This window comes from Drosophila nasuta, chromosome X (genome assembly GCF_023558535.2).
Source record: "Drosophila nasuta strain 15112-1781.00 chromosome X, ASM2355853v1, whole genome shotgun sequence".
In the NCBI taxonomy this organism is placed as follows: domain Eukaryota; kingdom Metazoa; phylum Arthropoda; class Insecta; order Diptera; family Drosophilidae; genus Drosophila; species Drosophila nasuta.
In genome coordinates, this window is record NC_083459.1 from 23,381,127 (window position 1) to 23,398,441 (window position 17,315).

At 37.0% G+C, this 17,315-nt stretch overlaps 1 protein-coding gene across 3 annotated transcripts in view; it reads right to left on the minus strand.

Moving 5' to 3' along the window:
• The window catches only part of LOC132797258 (neurogenic protein mastermind), an 80,426-nt gene that overhangs the window by 12,598 nt on the left and 50,513 nt on the right, over nucleotides 1–17,315 (minus strand). For 2 of the 3 annotated variants that reach the window (XM_060808889.1, XM_060808891.1), the window contains one exon: nucleotides 7,883–8,017. In XM_060808889.1, the coding sequence (XP_060664872.1) occupies nucleotides 7,883–8,017 (135 nt within the window). Of the gene's footprint in view, nucleotides 1–7,882; nucleotides 8,018–10,462; nucleotides 10,763–17,315 lie in introns of those variants that run through there. The other variant, XM_060808890.1, reaches the window with a different exon arrangement.

A 17,315-nucleotide genomic window follows, 5' to 3' on the forward strand; every position in this document is an offset into this window, starting at 1 on the left:
TATTATTATATGAAATTCCTTAATATTGTGCATTATAGTTTAAGCTATTGTAAATAGGATATACCGATAGTTTGTTGGAGTTAGCAGCACTGCGCAATAAGAGGTTGACAGCTCGGTAGTTCGATTGAGTCGACAGCACTGATCAATAAAAGGTTGGCAAAATATCGAAAAACAAGGAATAAAAGTTAGTCTAAGCCTACTTCAATAAAATTGCATTTTCGGTATCTATTTTAAGAATCAAAATAAACTGACAATCATCTATAGATATTAAACAGTTTCACATGGAAAGCTATTAACATAATTATATACTTAACTAAACTATTTTCCGCTCGCTTCTTTTATAATCAAACTATGTTGCATACATTTAAGGAAAGTAGTAACTTCTTTTTCATTAATATATAATCAACATTATTTCCTTTACTAAATTATTTTAAAACAAACTATGTTGCATACATATAAGATAAAAAGCGAATTATTTATCAATAAGATATATCGATAGTTAAGAACCCATTCTATAGTTGGCATAACTGTTCAAAAAGAGGATAGCAGCTCGATAGTTCGTTTGAGTTGGCAGCGCTGTTTAAAAACAAGTTGGCAGCTCGTCGTTAGCGAACGGATGATAAGTTATCTCATAAACAAACTGAGTTGGAGAGACTTAAGATGAGTAGCAAGCTATTTTTTCAATAAGATATATCGAAAGTTAAACCCTCGTTCGATAGTTTGTATGAGTTGGCAGCGCTGTTAAAGGAAAGGTTCGCAGCTTTATAGTTTGTTTGAGTTGACAGCGATGTTGAATGAGAAGTTAGAAATAACGAACGTTTAAGAAACTAATCTTACTTCATTCTTCCATTCTAAAATGATTCATATTATAAACAATTTACTAAGCTATGGATAGTAAATATTACATAGATCATCATCAATTACTTTACTAAACAATTCTCGACTGTTCTGGCAACTTCTTTTTTAATTGTCAGCTTAAGAATACACTTGTTGTTAGCTATAACAATTAATTTGCGTGTCAATTAAATTGACAGTTAAATAGATATCTAACACATTTAGTGTGCTTGTCAGAGAGATAATGCCATAATCATCATCATCAACAACAACAACAACAACAACTACGATATGCTTTTCACGCAATCCAATAATCCTCATGAAATGCAAAGTATCCAAAAGTGAAATGCGAGCTCATATTTCATGTTCGCTTTGCTTCGATATTTTCTTTTGGTGGCGTGTGTTGTCATCGCTGCTTAAATATTTCACAAGGGGGGTTGAATGCCAAGTTGAATGGTGAATTGGAAATCTTATTCACATATTGTGCACACACATATTGCTCTTTAAATATTTGCCCTTGATTATCGGGAAACGTGAATTCAGTTCGATTGGCTGCTACCAAATGTGAAATGTGTCTTTCAATCAATGTGAGAGGGCTGAGCAAACTGTGTGTGTGTTGCAAGTGGCATGTAGCATGTGGCATGTGGCATGAAAGGAGAATGGCTGTCAGGCTAGACAAACTACAATCAAAATGGTTAGACGGACTCTCTCTCAATGTCTAACGGTCGTTGTTCCCATTGTTATCATCGCAGTCTTTGTTGTTGTTGTTGTTGCTGCAGCAACGTGATTTTTATGCGAACGTTAATGAAAACGTTGCCGAATGATGATAATGATAATGCTGATGTTGATGATGATGATGATGTGGCAGCAGCCGTAAGAAGCGTGCAAACTAACGAGCTGAAAGTTTTCTACCTTCGAAAGGAACTAAAATGCGAAGCAGACAAAAACTCTCTCTCTCTCTCTTTCACTCTCTCTGTCTCCTTCTCACTTTCTCGCTGTCTAGCTGTCTATCTGTTAATGCTTATGACGAGTGTTTTTAATACGCTCGCTCCGTCGGGTCCCATAACTGTGTGACCAACTAGCAAACGGAATCCCCAAAAGAGTCGTAATAAGTCTCCTACGAAAATAAATAGATATAGAAATAGAAAATGGAGCCAAAAGGGTTGCAGCCAATGGGAGATTATGCAAATTTATGCTAAGGTTATGATTGAAGCTGTCTTTTGGCTGCTTATGAACATAATACGATTTGTTAGCCAACAGCAACATTATGCAGATCTCTATCACAAAGTGTTCAACACACATAGCATATATTTTCTTCTTATATTCTTTTTAATGCTCAGCTTAAGAGCTTGACTAACTTTTTTTTGCCATCTCTTTCGGCTGATTAATAATTGCCAACTTATTGAAATGAGTATCGATTATTTTTTGGTTAAAATTCTAAGAATTCTATTTTAAATTGAGTTGCGAGCAGCGAAGCTTTAGTCAATGTGAAGGGGATTATATAGGAAATAATTTTAAATTTTGAAAAGTTTGAAAATCGAACAAAAGTATTAAAATCTGTGCACAACAAAGTGAGAAATGTAAATGATTTATTTGCTAAGTATTTTACATTAAAAAATGTGAAAATTTGTTGTTAAAATACTATATATCTCCTTGAATATACTAAATTTTTTTAATTTCGCTCAATACTACATTATGTGCATTTTTTGTATCTTGTTGCTACATTATTTGGTATATTAAAATACTATATCTCCTAAAAATGTATTATTAAATTTCAAGTATTTTGATTTTAGAGCATAGTCAATTTGTTGTTGCGCTTGTTTGCTATATTATTTAGTATATTAACATACTGAATATCTCCATAAAATAAATTAGCATTTTGGGTATCTTGTTTTTGAGCATACTTACTACTTCAATACTTGATAGCTACACTATTTGGTATATTAATATACTATACATCTTCTAAAAATATACCTCATTTTAAGTATTTTTTGTAGTATTGCATTGCATTGTTGAGCCCGCTTGCTACACTATATTAATGTACTGTATATCTTCTAAAAATATACTAAATTTATAACATTTTGTGTATCTTGGATTTAGAGCATTCTCAATTCGTTGTTGCGCTTGCTTTCTGCACTATTTGGTATATTAATATACTAAATATCACCCTAAATATACGAAATGTGTAATATTTGTATCTTGTGTCAATTAGTGGTTCCATTTGTTTGCTACAGTATTTGGTATATTAATATACCTCCTCAAAATATACTAAATTTGAACTATTTTGCATCTCTCGTTTTTAGAGCATTCCCAATTCGTTGTTGCGCCTGCTTACTGCGGCGTTATTGTTTGCATTTTTACTGTTTGATTCCGTTTTTTTCTAGTTTCTAGCTAGACAAAGCGGCGTATGAGTAATACGGCAAACGCAGGCAGCGAAACACACAAAAGCCGCCGTCGCCAAGTTATTGAAATAAACAAAAAGACCGCAACGCACACACACACACACACACACACACACACACACACACACACACACACACACCCTGAAATAAAACGTGTTGTGTTGAAGCTGCTGAGTTATCGCTGATATTACTCCATGGAGAGTAATACAAGAGCTCAGAGCTCGGAGCTCCCACCAACTGCACTTCACAATGCAGAGCAGACTTGGCAAACGGAAGCGGAAGAGCGAGGGGGAGGAGAGAGTGGGGGAAGGGGACAGAGGCAGCCTGTTAGAAAAGGTTTTCATATCGAAAAATGTCGCGCGCGTCGCCATTAAAACGTGAGTTGCCGCCGCCAACCAAAAACAACAACTAAAAAAAGAAAGAGCAACACATGCAGCGCATAAATGTGGCACACACACACACACGCACACGCACACATAGCCGAGGGCTTTTTATATATGGACACGCGTCGCGGCTGTTTACGCAAAACAAAAGTCATAAGATAAAATTACATTAATAACTGTGGCAGCGACTGAGCAAGAGGGAGACAACTGAGTGCAGAGATAGAGAGAGAGAAGGAGAAAGATATAGAGATAGAGAGAGAGAGAGAGAGAGAGAGGACAGACAATAGAGGCCGCTAAATGCTGTTGCGCTGGAGGCAGGAAGCGCACAAGTGGCAGCTAAGTGAGGCGAGAAGGGAGAAGAAGAGTAGAAAAGAGAAGTAGAGAGGGAAGAGAATTGAGAGTGAGAGGTCAGAGGTCGTGTGCCACACACACACACACTGAACAGTTTTTATTGCAAAACACTCAGAAGTGCATTTGAATGTGCACAACGGACGAGCACTCATTGAAGCACTCAAATATTCATGAGTCTCGTAACTCGGTAACTCTCGTAAAACTCTCTCCCTCTCTCTCTCTTTCTCTCTCCTTCTTCTATTGACAATGACCAATCAATACAATAGTCCAGTTAATGCAACTGCAACTGCAACTGCAACTGGCAATCAATTGTTTGCGGAATTATGAATGCATTTGCAAACTGCACAACTCAATTTAGAAAAGGGGCGTAATGCAAACATTGAGGAGAATACAATGGGTGAGGCAACAATCATTCCGATATAATTCGATAATTGAGCTAAGAGGATAATAAACCCGACATCAAGTGAGCGACCATAAGAATGAGCCACAAAAAGGTTAACCAACAAGAAATTAACTTTGACAACTGAAACTCAGCAAATGCTTAACAAGCAATCGATTTAAAAGTAAGGTTGTCATTAATGATTCAAATTCTCTAAACAAACTCTAAATATATTTCTAAAATTTATCTACAATGATTAAATAATATGGAAATATGGAATATGGAAAAGTAAGAGATATACTAATTAATATACTTATTAATTTGAATAATAATTTGAATTTGGTGCACACAAAAAAAAAACCTACACTAAACTTTCTGATTCCTGGAAATTTGTTTGCGATCAAAAAAAAATTGTAAAAAAATGTTCAGTAGGTAAAAGAGCCAAGTTGCTTTGATTTGACAATTTTTGGTATATTTTGGGTGTAATATGTCAATATATACTAAAAGTATACATTTCGGTATATTTAAATATGGCTTAATATCTGGTATATTTTGTTCACTATAGTATATTTTTTGTATACATTAGTATATCGATATACTAAATATGCAGTTCGGTATATTTATGTATATTAATTTCCGCAGTCGACTGTAGTTCTGGTATATTTTGTACTCTTTAGTATATTTTTTTTAACGAATATCGACATACTAAAAATTTACATTGCGGTATATTTCTGTATTTTAGGGTATATTAATGTCTGCACTCAACTTCAGATTTCTTACTTGATTAGATGAGATAACAGACAATGGTATATTTTGAATGTAATAGAATATCGATATACCAAAACTGTATATTTAAAAAAGTTTTTGGTATATTAATTCGCTCACTCGAATGGAGTTTTCTAACTTGTTTAGATAAGGTAGCCTCTAGGTGTATTTTGTATATATTACTTTGTAAATTTGAATTTCCTCACTATACTGCAGTTGATTAGATGACAATCACTCATTAGAAATATACAAAAATGTTCAACTAAAAAATCACCTTGCTGATTAAAGAGACACAGCATATATATAGGAAATGTGAGGGCAGCAAGGCGTTTACGTGTGCAAATAAAAAGCATAAATTATGAGCACGAATCGCAGTCAGTGAAACGTTTGCGGCACAGCAAATGGGCAAATGGTGAATGGCAAATGGATGCCAACTACGTGATGTGCTCTCTCTCTTTTTCTGTGTTCTGTGCTCTGTGCTGTAACTAACTATTAGTAAATATTGGCAATTGTTCTGCCCCCATCGAGTTGCGCCACAAACTGCGCCACATTCCTCCTCAACACACACACACATACATGGCTGGCGGCTAAACAAATTTCAATAAAAAGAAATTCAAGTGGCAGGCAGGCAACAACATTTTTTATGTGCCTCATGCGGCGCACACAGCTTTCGCTTTTCGCTTTCTTCTCTCGTGTTGCTTTTGCTTTCACTTTACGACCAATATGCAAAAGAACAAAGCAGCAGCAACAACAAAACAATACAACGAAATATATATTTTTCGCATGTGGCCATAAAAAACTGAATTCCGCTTCAGCTTCTTCGCCTCTCTCTCTCTCGCAGATAACGCGCTGAGATTTTTTTTTGGTTGGGTGGGAAGCATAAAATTCACATTCGCCATTTGATTTGTGGGCAGCCCTCTTAATACTTTGCATCTCTCTTCCTTCTCTCTCTCTCTTTCTCTCTGTTTTTATGGCTGACCACCCGTCGAGCAACTCTCTCTCTCTTTCTGTTTTCCCTTTGCCATTTTTCCGCCTGTTTTCCTATCATTTTTATGCGCCCTGTTTTTTGTATTCTGCTTTCTTTTTTTTGCAAATATTTAGCCAATAGACTTTTGCATTGTTGCAGCGACGCTTTGTTCGCCTACGCTTAAATAATCAAAAGGGGAGCTCTGGACTCAAGGTGGGAGGTGGGAGAAGAGGCAGGAAATGCTTTTCATTAGCGCATTCCCGATGCGTCGTCGTCGTCTGTCGACTGCTGTTGTCCTCGTCATCATCCTTCTCTCATCGTTGACGGTGCGTGCAGTTTATCAATTAGCTGCCCGAGGCCAGTTAATTGCTTTTTACCAATAGCAACCCCCTCGTCCGCCCCTCGAGCTCTTCACTTCTCTTCACTCCACTCTTTAAGTTTGCTGGCAACTTTTGCAAAAGCTTTCAATTTGCAGTTCATTTAATGCAGCTCGCAATTAGCTTTGAACGAACGAAAAGCAAACTTTTCGTACAAAGCGACTTTAATTGCAGTTTGCTGTTAATCTCTATGCTGAATTCTAGCTCAAGTTTAGAAGCGTGTTTAACTGTTAATGCACAGCAAAGTAAAAAGTCTATGCTATATTAAGTATACGCCGCATATTCATATTTGCATTAACAACCATATTAACCATCTAAAGAGTTTCTAACTGCCACTGCATTGCTTCTACTTTGTTCTCAAATTGCTAGCTTACTCGCTACTCATCTTGAACAAAAGCAAAATAGTGTGGTATTTAAAATATACCAAATTAATACCGAAAAAATACTAAAAACTAAGCCTAAATCTATATTTGGTTCATTGATATAGTGTTGTATTAAAAATATACCTCATAGTGAAAAAATACTATGGTATCTTTTGAAAAATACCAAATTAATATGTATACCGAAAAATACTAAGAGTTATTTATTTATTTTAGTTGCAAAATATACCATATTGCATTTTAAAATATACCAAAAATAGTATACCGCAAAATACTGAAAATATACCGAAATCCATTTTGGATACTACATTCAAAATATACCATAGAGTGCAAAATATACCAGATTATCAGTCAATAAATATAAAACTTCAAAGTTGTAGTATAAAAAAGCTTCGCACAAATTTTACTATTTGTTCCTCACTATAAAAATCTGATATACAATTTATATGTAAATTGCAAAAATTATGTTCATTTAATTTGTGTGTTTTTTTGACCAATTTTGTTTTATCAATTTTAAATACAAATTAAATAAACTTGGCAGCAGTTTATGTTTCCTTTTCCCCCTTTGTCTATAAAAATATGTTATACAATTTGTCTGTACATTTGTGAATTTGAATATTGCAGCTGTATAGAATCAATTACAAATATGTAATTTATTCTAAGTTCAAGTTTTTTCCCTTAATTCAATTTACCTTGATAACATAAAATTTTCTGAAAGAAGCAATTTTATGGTATCAATTGTGAATTCAATTTAAAATAACTACCGATAAATGTTGCTACTTTTCCCCTATTCTAGAAGCTTTGCTTATGAACCTAATTTATTTTGACAGCCAACAAACTTTCCACAAAAACAATGCAAATCTGATTTTTACAAATTGTGTATTAATAAATTACGATCAGATATGAAAAGGCAATTGCAGTGGCATATTTCATATTCAATTGTGAATGCAATTGTAAATAAATAAAGTGGATGCCAAATAATTGAAGGCGCAACACAATTGAAATAGAAATGGAAATAAAAGAGTTTTGAGTTGTTGTACTTACAAATTCAGTTTGTGGACTCGGTGCTATCCAATGCTCGGGATTCGTTGGTATTGCCTCGGCCAGGCAGGGATCGAAACTGGACGGTCGTTTCTTAACAAAGTCTACAGGCAGGCTGTAATCATCACAGATGGCAATCTGCAACAGAGAGAGAGAGAGATAGAAAGAGAGAGCATGAGTGAGTGGCAAATCAAAAAAATGAGAGAGAGATAGAGAGAGAAGAGCATACAATTTGTATTCTAAAAATAACATTTTCAACAACGACAAACATACAAAGATACGTAAGCCAAGTGGCCACAGCTGTGCACCTTACACACACACAGTCGCACACATACACATGCTGCTTCTTCTTGGTATTTTGGGCGCACATACAAAAAGCGTTGCATACTCTCAGGCGCTTGCTGTTCGTTGCTGCGTCATCAAAAGCGTTCAACACAATGGCTAAATTACAGTTACAATTAAAAATGGCGACGACGACGCCTCGAGAATCTTTTGTCAAGCTTCAAGAAGAGACGTTCATCTCCTGCATACATATATGCAAAGCAAAAATGTCACGAGTTTTGCAATTAACGTTAAGTGGCGCAGACGACGATGAAAACATAATTTCGATTGAGCACAAACTTGATATGTACTCGTATAATATTTCTCATTACAATATACTAAATACTATACTACAGTATATTGTGTATAGTACAGTATATAATAGTACTATACACAATATACTGTATACTACAGAAATTTCATATGTGCTCGTATAACATCTTTCTTTACATATAGTATATAATATAGTATAGTAAACTATATACCACATACAAAATACTGTACTTATACTTGAATCAAATATAGTATATACTTGTGAAAAGAGACGATGATGTTAACATATGATATGTGCTTGCAAAATATCTCTCTCCTTACAATATACCAAATACTATACTGTAAACAATATACTGCAGTATACAGTACTGTATACTAATACTATATACTATTTATTCACATCTGCATCTATTATATATTTGAGCCTTGTATCTTGCATCTGCAGCTTAGGAAATTTTCAAATTCCACTTGCATATGCAAATTTTATGGCTGCATCTCACTATCTGAATACTTGTGCTTGCATCTGCATTTTTAGGCTCAGCTCATGCTCATGCCTCTCACACACATGTAGCAGATATACTAAATGTACGTTATAGTATGTATGTGTGTGCATTCCAAATATTATGTGCAACTCAATTTTAAGCTGCAACAATCACATTTGCATAGCTACATTTATTATACCTGCTACCCTGAAAAGTATTTATATAAAGTATATATATTCTTGATCAGCGTCAACAGGGAAGACGAGGTTGACATGTGCGACAGTTCGTATCCGAATAGAGAAAATAGAGCCATAAGTTTGTTCAGAGAGAGCTATATACCAAATATAGATTTTAGTATTTTTTTCGGTATATTGATTTAGTATATTTCAAGTTGTATACTACCTCACTGTGGGAGCACAGATATAGAGCCATCAATTTGTTTTGACAGCATTACTCCAAATATACATACCAATACATATCAGTATTTTTTTGGTATATTTCAATGATATTACTTTAGGCGGTATCACACAGTCGAGCGCACCCGACTGTTTTCTTGTTACATGTTTCGTTTTTGTTGATGTCTAAGTTTGTCTGCATAATTCCAGCTTTCACATGTATCTATGTCTATTTTGGGTTTTCATTTGCATTTGTTGTGTTCGCACCTGCAATTTTTTTTCAATACATATGCATCTGCTTCTACTTCTGGACTTTATTTCTTATATTTTATTTTTTTGATTACTTAAACCAATTGAAAATTCAATATTTATCACCAATGCAGAATATCTTTCATGCTTTTATTCAATTTGTTCTTCAAATATTTGCAGCGTTTTATTACTTTGATAATCTTTGAATTTCAGTATTTAATTATGCTATTTACTATTTTATGCAATATTATATGCAATAATATACTTTTAACTTCTGTATCTCCATCTTTTTTGCCACTTCAGTATTCAAGTATTCCGTATTTTAAGTATTTAGTATTTTCGACTTCAGTATTTAATTATACTACATACATACATATCTATACTTTTTTATTTCCTTATCTATATTTTGTTTGTCACTTAAATATTTCCAGTATTCAGTATTTTTAATTTCGGTATTTAATTATGCTATTTACTATTCTAGGTATTCAGTATTTTCAATTTGAGTATTTAATTATACTATTTACTATTCTATGCTATACTTCATACAATCACATCCTTTTACTTTGCATTTTTGTGTGCCTATTTAACATGTATTCAATCGATTTCTATATCTAGCTGCGTTCCAAATATTTACTTAGTTTTCTTGTCATAATATTTGCAGCAATCTCTGCTGTGTATCAAACTTTATGTGTTTAGTTTTCCATTTTTGCATCTAGACTGTCTACGTCTATCTTTCAATCACTTGCTCTGCATTACTTTTTAGCTGCTTCTTAATGTATCTCATGGCTACATTAGTATCCATTCTGAGCGCAAACTTTGGCTGAACATCTGTTCAATGGAGAGAGAGCACAACTTATAGCTACCTCGAAGTACAATTGCAGGCGATAAAGCTGACGACAATTGCGGCAATACCATTCCACACCAGAGGCAGAGGCAGCAGCTGACGAAGAGCTGGCAAAGTTGCCAGCCAACAGCAACTGAGATGGGATGCCATCTTCTTCTTCTTGGCTATGGCATCGTCGTAACTCACGCGCCAGATCCCGTGGGAGATTGGCGCAGGTGGCGTGATAGGGCCAAGCACAGGGACCAGAGCACACCACGTAATCCTCGCCGGCGGTAAAATCAATCCAGCAGCGACGACAGAACATGTTGCTAATAATTTTTCGTGTCGACGACGACGACGACGACGACAAACACTTAAGAAAATTACAAAAATTTGCACAGCCAGCGAAAGGAGTAAAGCAGCAGAAGCCAGCAGCAAACAAAGTTGCCCAAGTGGCAGGTGGCAAGTAGCAAGCAGCGAAAGCGATGCTCAGGTGTTGACAGGCGAACGGGCAGCGCGGCACTGTGGCAGCATCGAGCATAAGAACAAACTTTATATATACAAGACAGAGAAGGAGAAGTAAAGAAGCATCTCTTCTCTTCTCTGTAGCTGTTGCCATTGCCTTGGGGGCATTCGCTTTAGAAATTGAAAGGCCAATCTAAGTGAATGCAAGGCAGTTGGTTAGTGTGCATAATGCACTGCACTACTTGTGGCAGGCATGCTTGCAACGTATCGTCGCAGCAGCTGCCAGTTGCCACTTAAGAGCTCACAAGTTGGGAGGATATTTGTGGCAGATTGATTAAAAGATCGATGAACATACTAAATGATAAGGTAAAACATTCATTATTGTACTTTAGGTGGGCAGCAAATCAACAGAAATATTACTCTAAATATATACTAATATTACTAAACGAAGGATTATAAGAATGCTACATATACTGAAAAATACAAAAATATACGAAAGGTATATTTTATATTAATCCTAAGCAATGTAAAAGCAAAAAATATTATTCTTAAACTATACCAAAATAATATTTTATATAGTACTATATATTAATGTGAAGCAATGAAATCGTACCGAAAAATAATCAAATTTAGTAGCAAAAAAAAAGAGTATTCCTAAAATATACCAAATTAAAATACCAAAAATACTAAAATATAGCGAATGCTCCATTTGGTATATTGGTATGTTATCACATATTAATGCAACGTAATATAACATCAGAAAAAATATTATTCGTAAAATATACCGAATTTACATACCAAAAATACTACAAATATACCGATAGTTATGTATGGTATATTGATATGTAAAACAATATAATAGCAGCAAACCAACAAAAATATTATTCTTTAAATATACCAAAAATTACTAAAATATACCAAAGACTATATTTGGTATATTATGAAGTAAAATAACGAAAATATGCGACAGAAGTTCTTAAACGAAGAACTAAATGAATAATAATAATGGAGACCATTGAATGTGAATCGTGAAAAAGAAACCAACAAATAATAAATAGAAAATGCTTAGCATTGAATGTGAATTGTGAAAGACAATCCAACAACTAAAAGCAAGAAGATTAAGCGGTTCAATTCAATGAAAAAAGTTAAAAGACGAATAGAAATTTTAGAAAATTGAATTCGTTATTACAATAAAATAAATAAATAAAAAAAAGAATGCTGAAAGAACAAAATCATTGTAATGAGAATTTGTATTCGCTATGACAATAAAATAAATAAGAAACCCAATGTTGAAAGAACGTACAAAGCCAACAATCTTCAAAAGAGATTACAAATAAATTCCTTCACAACTAAAGCAAGCAATAAATAATAATTCAGCTCATCTAAAATTGCTTTTTTTACGTACTGTAATCTCAATGAGATAAATCAAACTATGCCGCGTTTCAACAGCGAATAAATCAAGAGAAGCAGTTATCTAACAGAATGTAAAGAGTATTTTGTTCGAGTTATTAAGATGAGAGGTGGAGAGAGAATTGCGCAAGCGACGTCGATGAGTCAGAGGCACACACTTAAAAGGCTACTCATTGGCCTGGTCCGAAGAATGGCAGTGATTGCCAAGTTGCAAGTTGTTGGCGTCTCTTTAGTTTGCTTTTGATGTGCAGCCATAAAAAATGCATAACCCAAAGGTGGAAGTGGAGAGTGAAGAGGAGAGAGAGAGGAGGCGGGCAGCCTTGGTTGGCACGTGTCCATGTCCATTGGCATCACCTGGATGCCTGCCCCCAACGTTGTGGCCTCTGTGCTTGCTGCTGTCTGCTCGAGTAAATATCATAAATTTTAAAGGCGGCGTTAATGCGGCTCGTTTCACTAGCAAGTTGCAAGTTGCAAGCCAGCCTTGGTGGCAGCAAACACTGGCGCATAACCGCAGGCACTTTGGCAACGCGCCCGGTTCGTGCAACTGCCACAAACACGAGCACGAGCACAAACACAAACACACAGAGACAGTTGCAACTCAGCAGCATTTGCCACATGTTGCCACATCGCATTGCCGCCACTTTGACACAGATTGTTGGCCAGGTTTGCCAGGAAATGAAGTTGCCTGATTCTCGCATTTTCTGCTTGGCTTTTTTCCTTTCTTTCTCTTTTCGCACGTTGACAACATTTTGTGCTCCTTCTCTTTACGACGCATTTCACAGATCTAATTACTCGTAATTGAGTAGGGATTGACAGCTGCTGCTGATGATGCTGTCTAGGCTTCGCTTACTACTGTTTTCATTAACCCAATCTTGACTCGTTAGTCTTAATCAAAGGCAAACCCAACTCAGCTATAAAAAGAACAACATGAAGTAGCTAGAAAGCGGAAAAGTTCAATTCCTAAAAAAAATGTAAATTACTGAGATTTTTAAAGCATGAAGGCTCGTTATCAATGCGCTTTTTAAACACAATGAAAATTACAAAATAAAGTGCAAAGATTAAAACACTCTGGTCAATGCACTTTTTTCTATAAAATTAACAATATAGTTAAAGAGCTTTCGCAGCGCTTTAATGAGCTTTGAGCTGATTAAAGCTCTTTAAAACTCAATGATATACACATCACAGTGAAAATTGGAAATTGGTACAACGAGTAAAACCCTTTCACTAATAAACTTAAAAGCTCTAATTCGTTAAACAGCTTTCACAGCGCTTTTCTAAGCTTTAGCTTAAATAGCGTAAATTGATTCGCTTTTTATACGTCACATAATTGAAAAATAGTAAGTAGAAAAGAGTAAAACGCTTTAGCAATGCACTTTCGCGAATAAACTTGTAACCTAAATTTAGTTAAACAGCTTACATGGAGCTTTAATGGAGCTTTGTAAGCATCAATTTGAGCTAAATGTACTTCAATTTAATATTAAGTGACCTTAAAATTGACTCATCCATAGCTACAATCAAGCGTAAATTGATTTAATGAGTTTAAACGCAGTTTTAAGCGAGTTTTAATGAGCTTTGGCTAATCAACTAGGCGGCAATTTCAGCAGAGTTTCCCTTATCAGGCAGTTGCCGCTTTAATGGGATTGTCAGCAATGTTTTGCCTGAAGAAATGCCAGCACTCTATTTCGCTGTTGTATCAAATAACCCCTTGACTAGTTAGTTAACCCCTTAACCCTGGCGAGCTATCCTCGACCTCGCCCCCGCCCCCGCCCCCTTGACGCTTGACCTCGCTGTGTAGAGTAACTAGCATTGTTGTGGCTCCCATTGTTGTCACTCGTTGTCGTCCTGCTGTTGCGATTGTTGTTGTTGTTTCTGTCAAAGTCGCGCGCACTAATTGCAATTAGCAACAATCTCGAACACACCTCCGAAAAGCCCTTTGCGATGTTGATGTTGATGTTGATGTCGCACACCCCGTTGACCTTTTTAGTTAGGCATTTGACTGAATGATTGATTGATTGATTGCTTGATCGATCGACTGTTTAGCTGATTGATTAACTACCGAACGTGCTCCGTCGCACAAAGCAGACGCTTTCAATTACCAATAAAGTGCCGACGCGTTTCACACACACTTCCGCGCTCCAAGCTGTTGTAACAACACTTTCGCTGGATAGGAAAGGGAGATGGAGAGCTGGGCACAGGGCGTGGGGCGAGGGGAAGGTGCTACTTGCGTGGCCTTTAACGCTCAATTGATTTGTTTGCGCTGCGGTGCGATTACAGGTAAATTTCCGCCCTGCCAGCGTCAATTGCTTTATGAAATGTTTACTCGACTTATCCAGTCGGAAGAGCACCACCAGTGAACACTCCCCCCCTTCCCCTTTTCACCACCCACCGCAGTACTCCCTCGCTTACTGCCGCTGCCTTTGCTGCTGGTTGCAACTTTTTAATGGCTCGCATGTGCATTGTGTGCGAGCCCGAAAGCAAGCAGCACTTTTCTGTCCAATGTATTCACATCTCCACATATCCTGAAACTCAGTGAGAGCAGCGGGTATATTGGCTTATCAGGAGAAGCTTAGAAATTATTAAGTTCATCATACGTAACAAACATTTTTTAAACGATTTTCAACTAAGCCGCCGCCACAAGCAGCAAAATGATGGGAAATTAATATTTTTTGGGGGACATTTTTGCAGCGTAGTTTTATATATTTTGTTGTCGGTAGTTTTTAAAACTAAATACGCAGAAAAAACGGAATGCAAAAAGAAAATTAAAACATGCAACGTTGCACGCACATTGTGAAGAGCGGCAACAACGCAACAAGAACATTAAGGAACTAACTTCTTTGCTTGTAGGGATTCTTCTCTTATATATTTTCTTCCCTTTTTCTCCCGTTCCCTTTCAATCTCTATAGGGTATATACTCTTAGAATTCATTAGGTTCGTGAGTACACATTTTAAACAATGATGTTACAGAACTAACTTATTTGCATGTAGGGATTCTTCTCTTATCATTTTCTTTCCTTTTTCTCCCGTTCACTATCATTCACTACAGGGTATCTACTCGTCTTATGCCAAGCTTAGGCCGCACTTAATGTTTGTTTTTTGTTTATATTTTGTAATTTTTGTTGTTGTGCCTCAAGTGCAGGCCATTAAAAATGGCCGTCAATGAGACATTTGGGAGCACAAACTTTCAAGTAGGCTGCGCCGATGGGGAGCGAACGAAACAGAACGGAAAAGGGAAAGAGCGGGGAGTGGAACGGATGATGCAAAGCAAAAGTCAACGTTGCCATTTGAAGTGCAGACAAGAGAGAGAGAGACGAAATGAAACGTTTTTGTTGAAGGGTGTCATCGTTTGGCATTTCGCTGACTGAAAATTCCTGATGCGGGCTTTCGTCCTGTCCTCTCGTCCTCTCTGTTTGGGTCGTCAGGTGGTCCTCCGCTTGGGTGGCTGCACCCTGTGGGGTTGCGCCATAAATTTTAATTAAATATTTTTTGGCATTGTGTTGTTGTTGTTGATTCATTTTTTTTTAAAGCATTCACTGCAGACGACGCAGGCAGTGAAATGTGGCGTATATCCTGACAGAGTCAGAGATCAAGAGCAGATCCTCCCCACAACACTTGAAATTTTGTGTGCACCACCTGACTCAACCGGAGAGTCTATAAATTTCAATGTCGCAACCACCCGAAAGCGTTATGTGAAGCGACTCCTTCGGGGGTTGCTGCAGACGCATCTCATAGACACATTCGAGAGCGAGTGACAACCCTGTCCCTGTCCCTCTCCCTGTCCCTGTCTCTGTTCCCGCCATATAAATCGTTGGCCGTGTCGTGTTCAGGCAAATGAAAATTGCAAAAATAAAAAGCCGAGCCCGAGTGTGGGAGCGTGAAGGGGGCGTGGCTCTGAGGTGGGTCACAAAACCGTAAAATAAATAAATTCATTTGTGGCCGCTGGCCAAGGACGATTTCAGTTTTAAATACTCGCAATCGTAAATGCTACACATGTTGCCAAATGCTGACTCTGCCTGACTTCCTCGCTCCCCTTCCCCTTCCCCCTCTCTCTTTCACTCTGTGTGCTGTGTGGCACTTCCTGTTTGGACTACACGACACTCAACGTTATTCAGAGGCAGCTAGCTCTGCTCTGTACAACCCGTTGCTGCCACTACAGTTGAGCGCACATTCGAAATTGTTCTGCTTGTGGGAGCAGAAGTTGTGGCAGCAGGCAGAAGGCAGGAGGCAGGAGGCTGAGGGGAGGTCGAGAACGTGAGTGCAGTTGTAGTTTTGTGAACTTTGCAGAAATGCAGTGACCGGAAAGTTGTAATATCCAATCGCCACTTTATTTGCGGCCTTTCGTTCCCCAGTTGCCGTCACTGATTGGAGCACAGCGAACAGCAGACTGCGGACGGTGGGCGGTGAGCGGTGGGCGGTAAAGCTGGGGAGGTCTTTTGTGTGTAGTCACTTAAATGGGCATTACGTGGCAAACCAAAAACCGAGCCGAGCTCCAAATGTATTGCCAGCTGCCAATGGGCAATAATTGCACAGAACGAGAGAGAGTGGCGGAAAAGCGACCCAAAAAACAAGAGCAGATGAACCATAGAAAAGGGGGAAGGGACAGCAGAGGAGTAGGAGGAATCACATAACAGTAAATCGCCATTTGCCATGTTAGTTGTGGCTATTCACATGAATATGATTCACTTGTGTGTTGCTCGCTTATGCATATCGAAACGCGCTTCCTAAACCGATTTAATATTTTCACTCCCCCAAAATTCAAGCCTCAATTGTGCAGCATAACCTCACTTTCAAGTGACGGCATTTTGTCACGTCAATTAACCAAAACTTGAGCAGCATTTCACAGTCGTTGTTAATTAAGCAGCTTTTGGCAGTTGAATGCAGTTAAATGATAATCAAATAATACTTTTGACTTTCATAATTGACTGTGAAACATAACCTCAATTTGGCAATCAGTAAATTTAAGGCAAAACTTTTCAATTTAACTGTCTTCATATTTAATTTGATTGGAAGTCAAAGTGGCT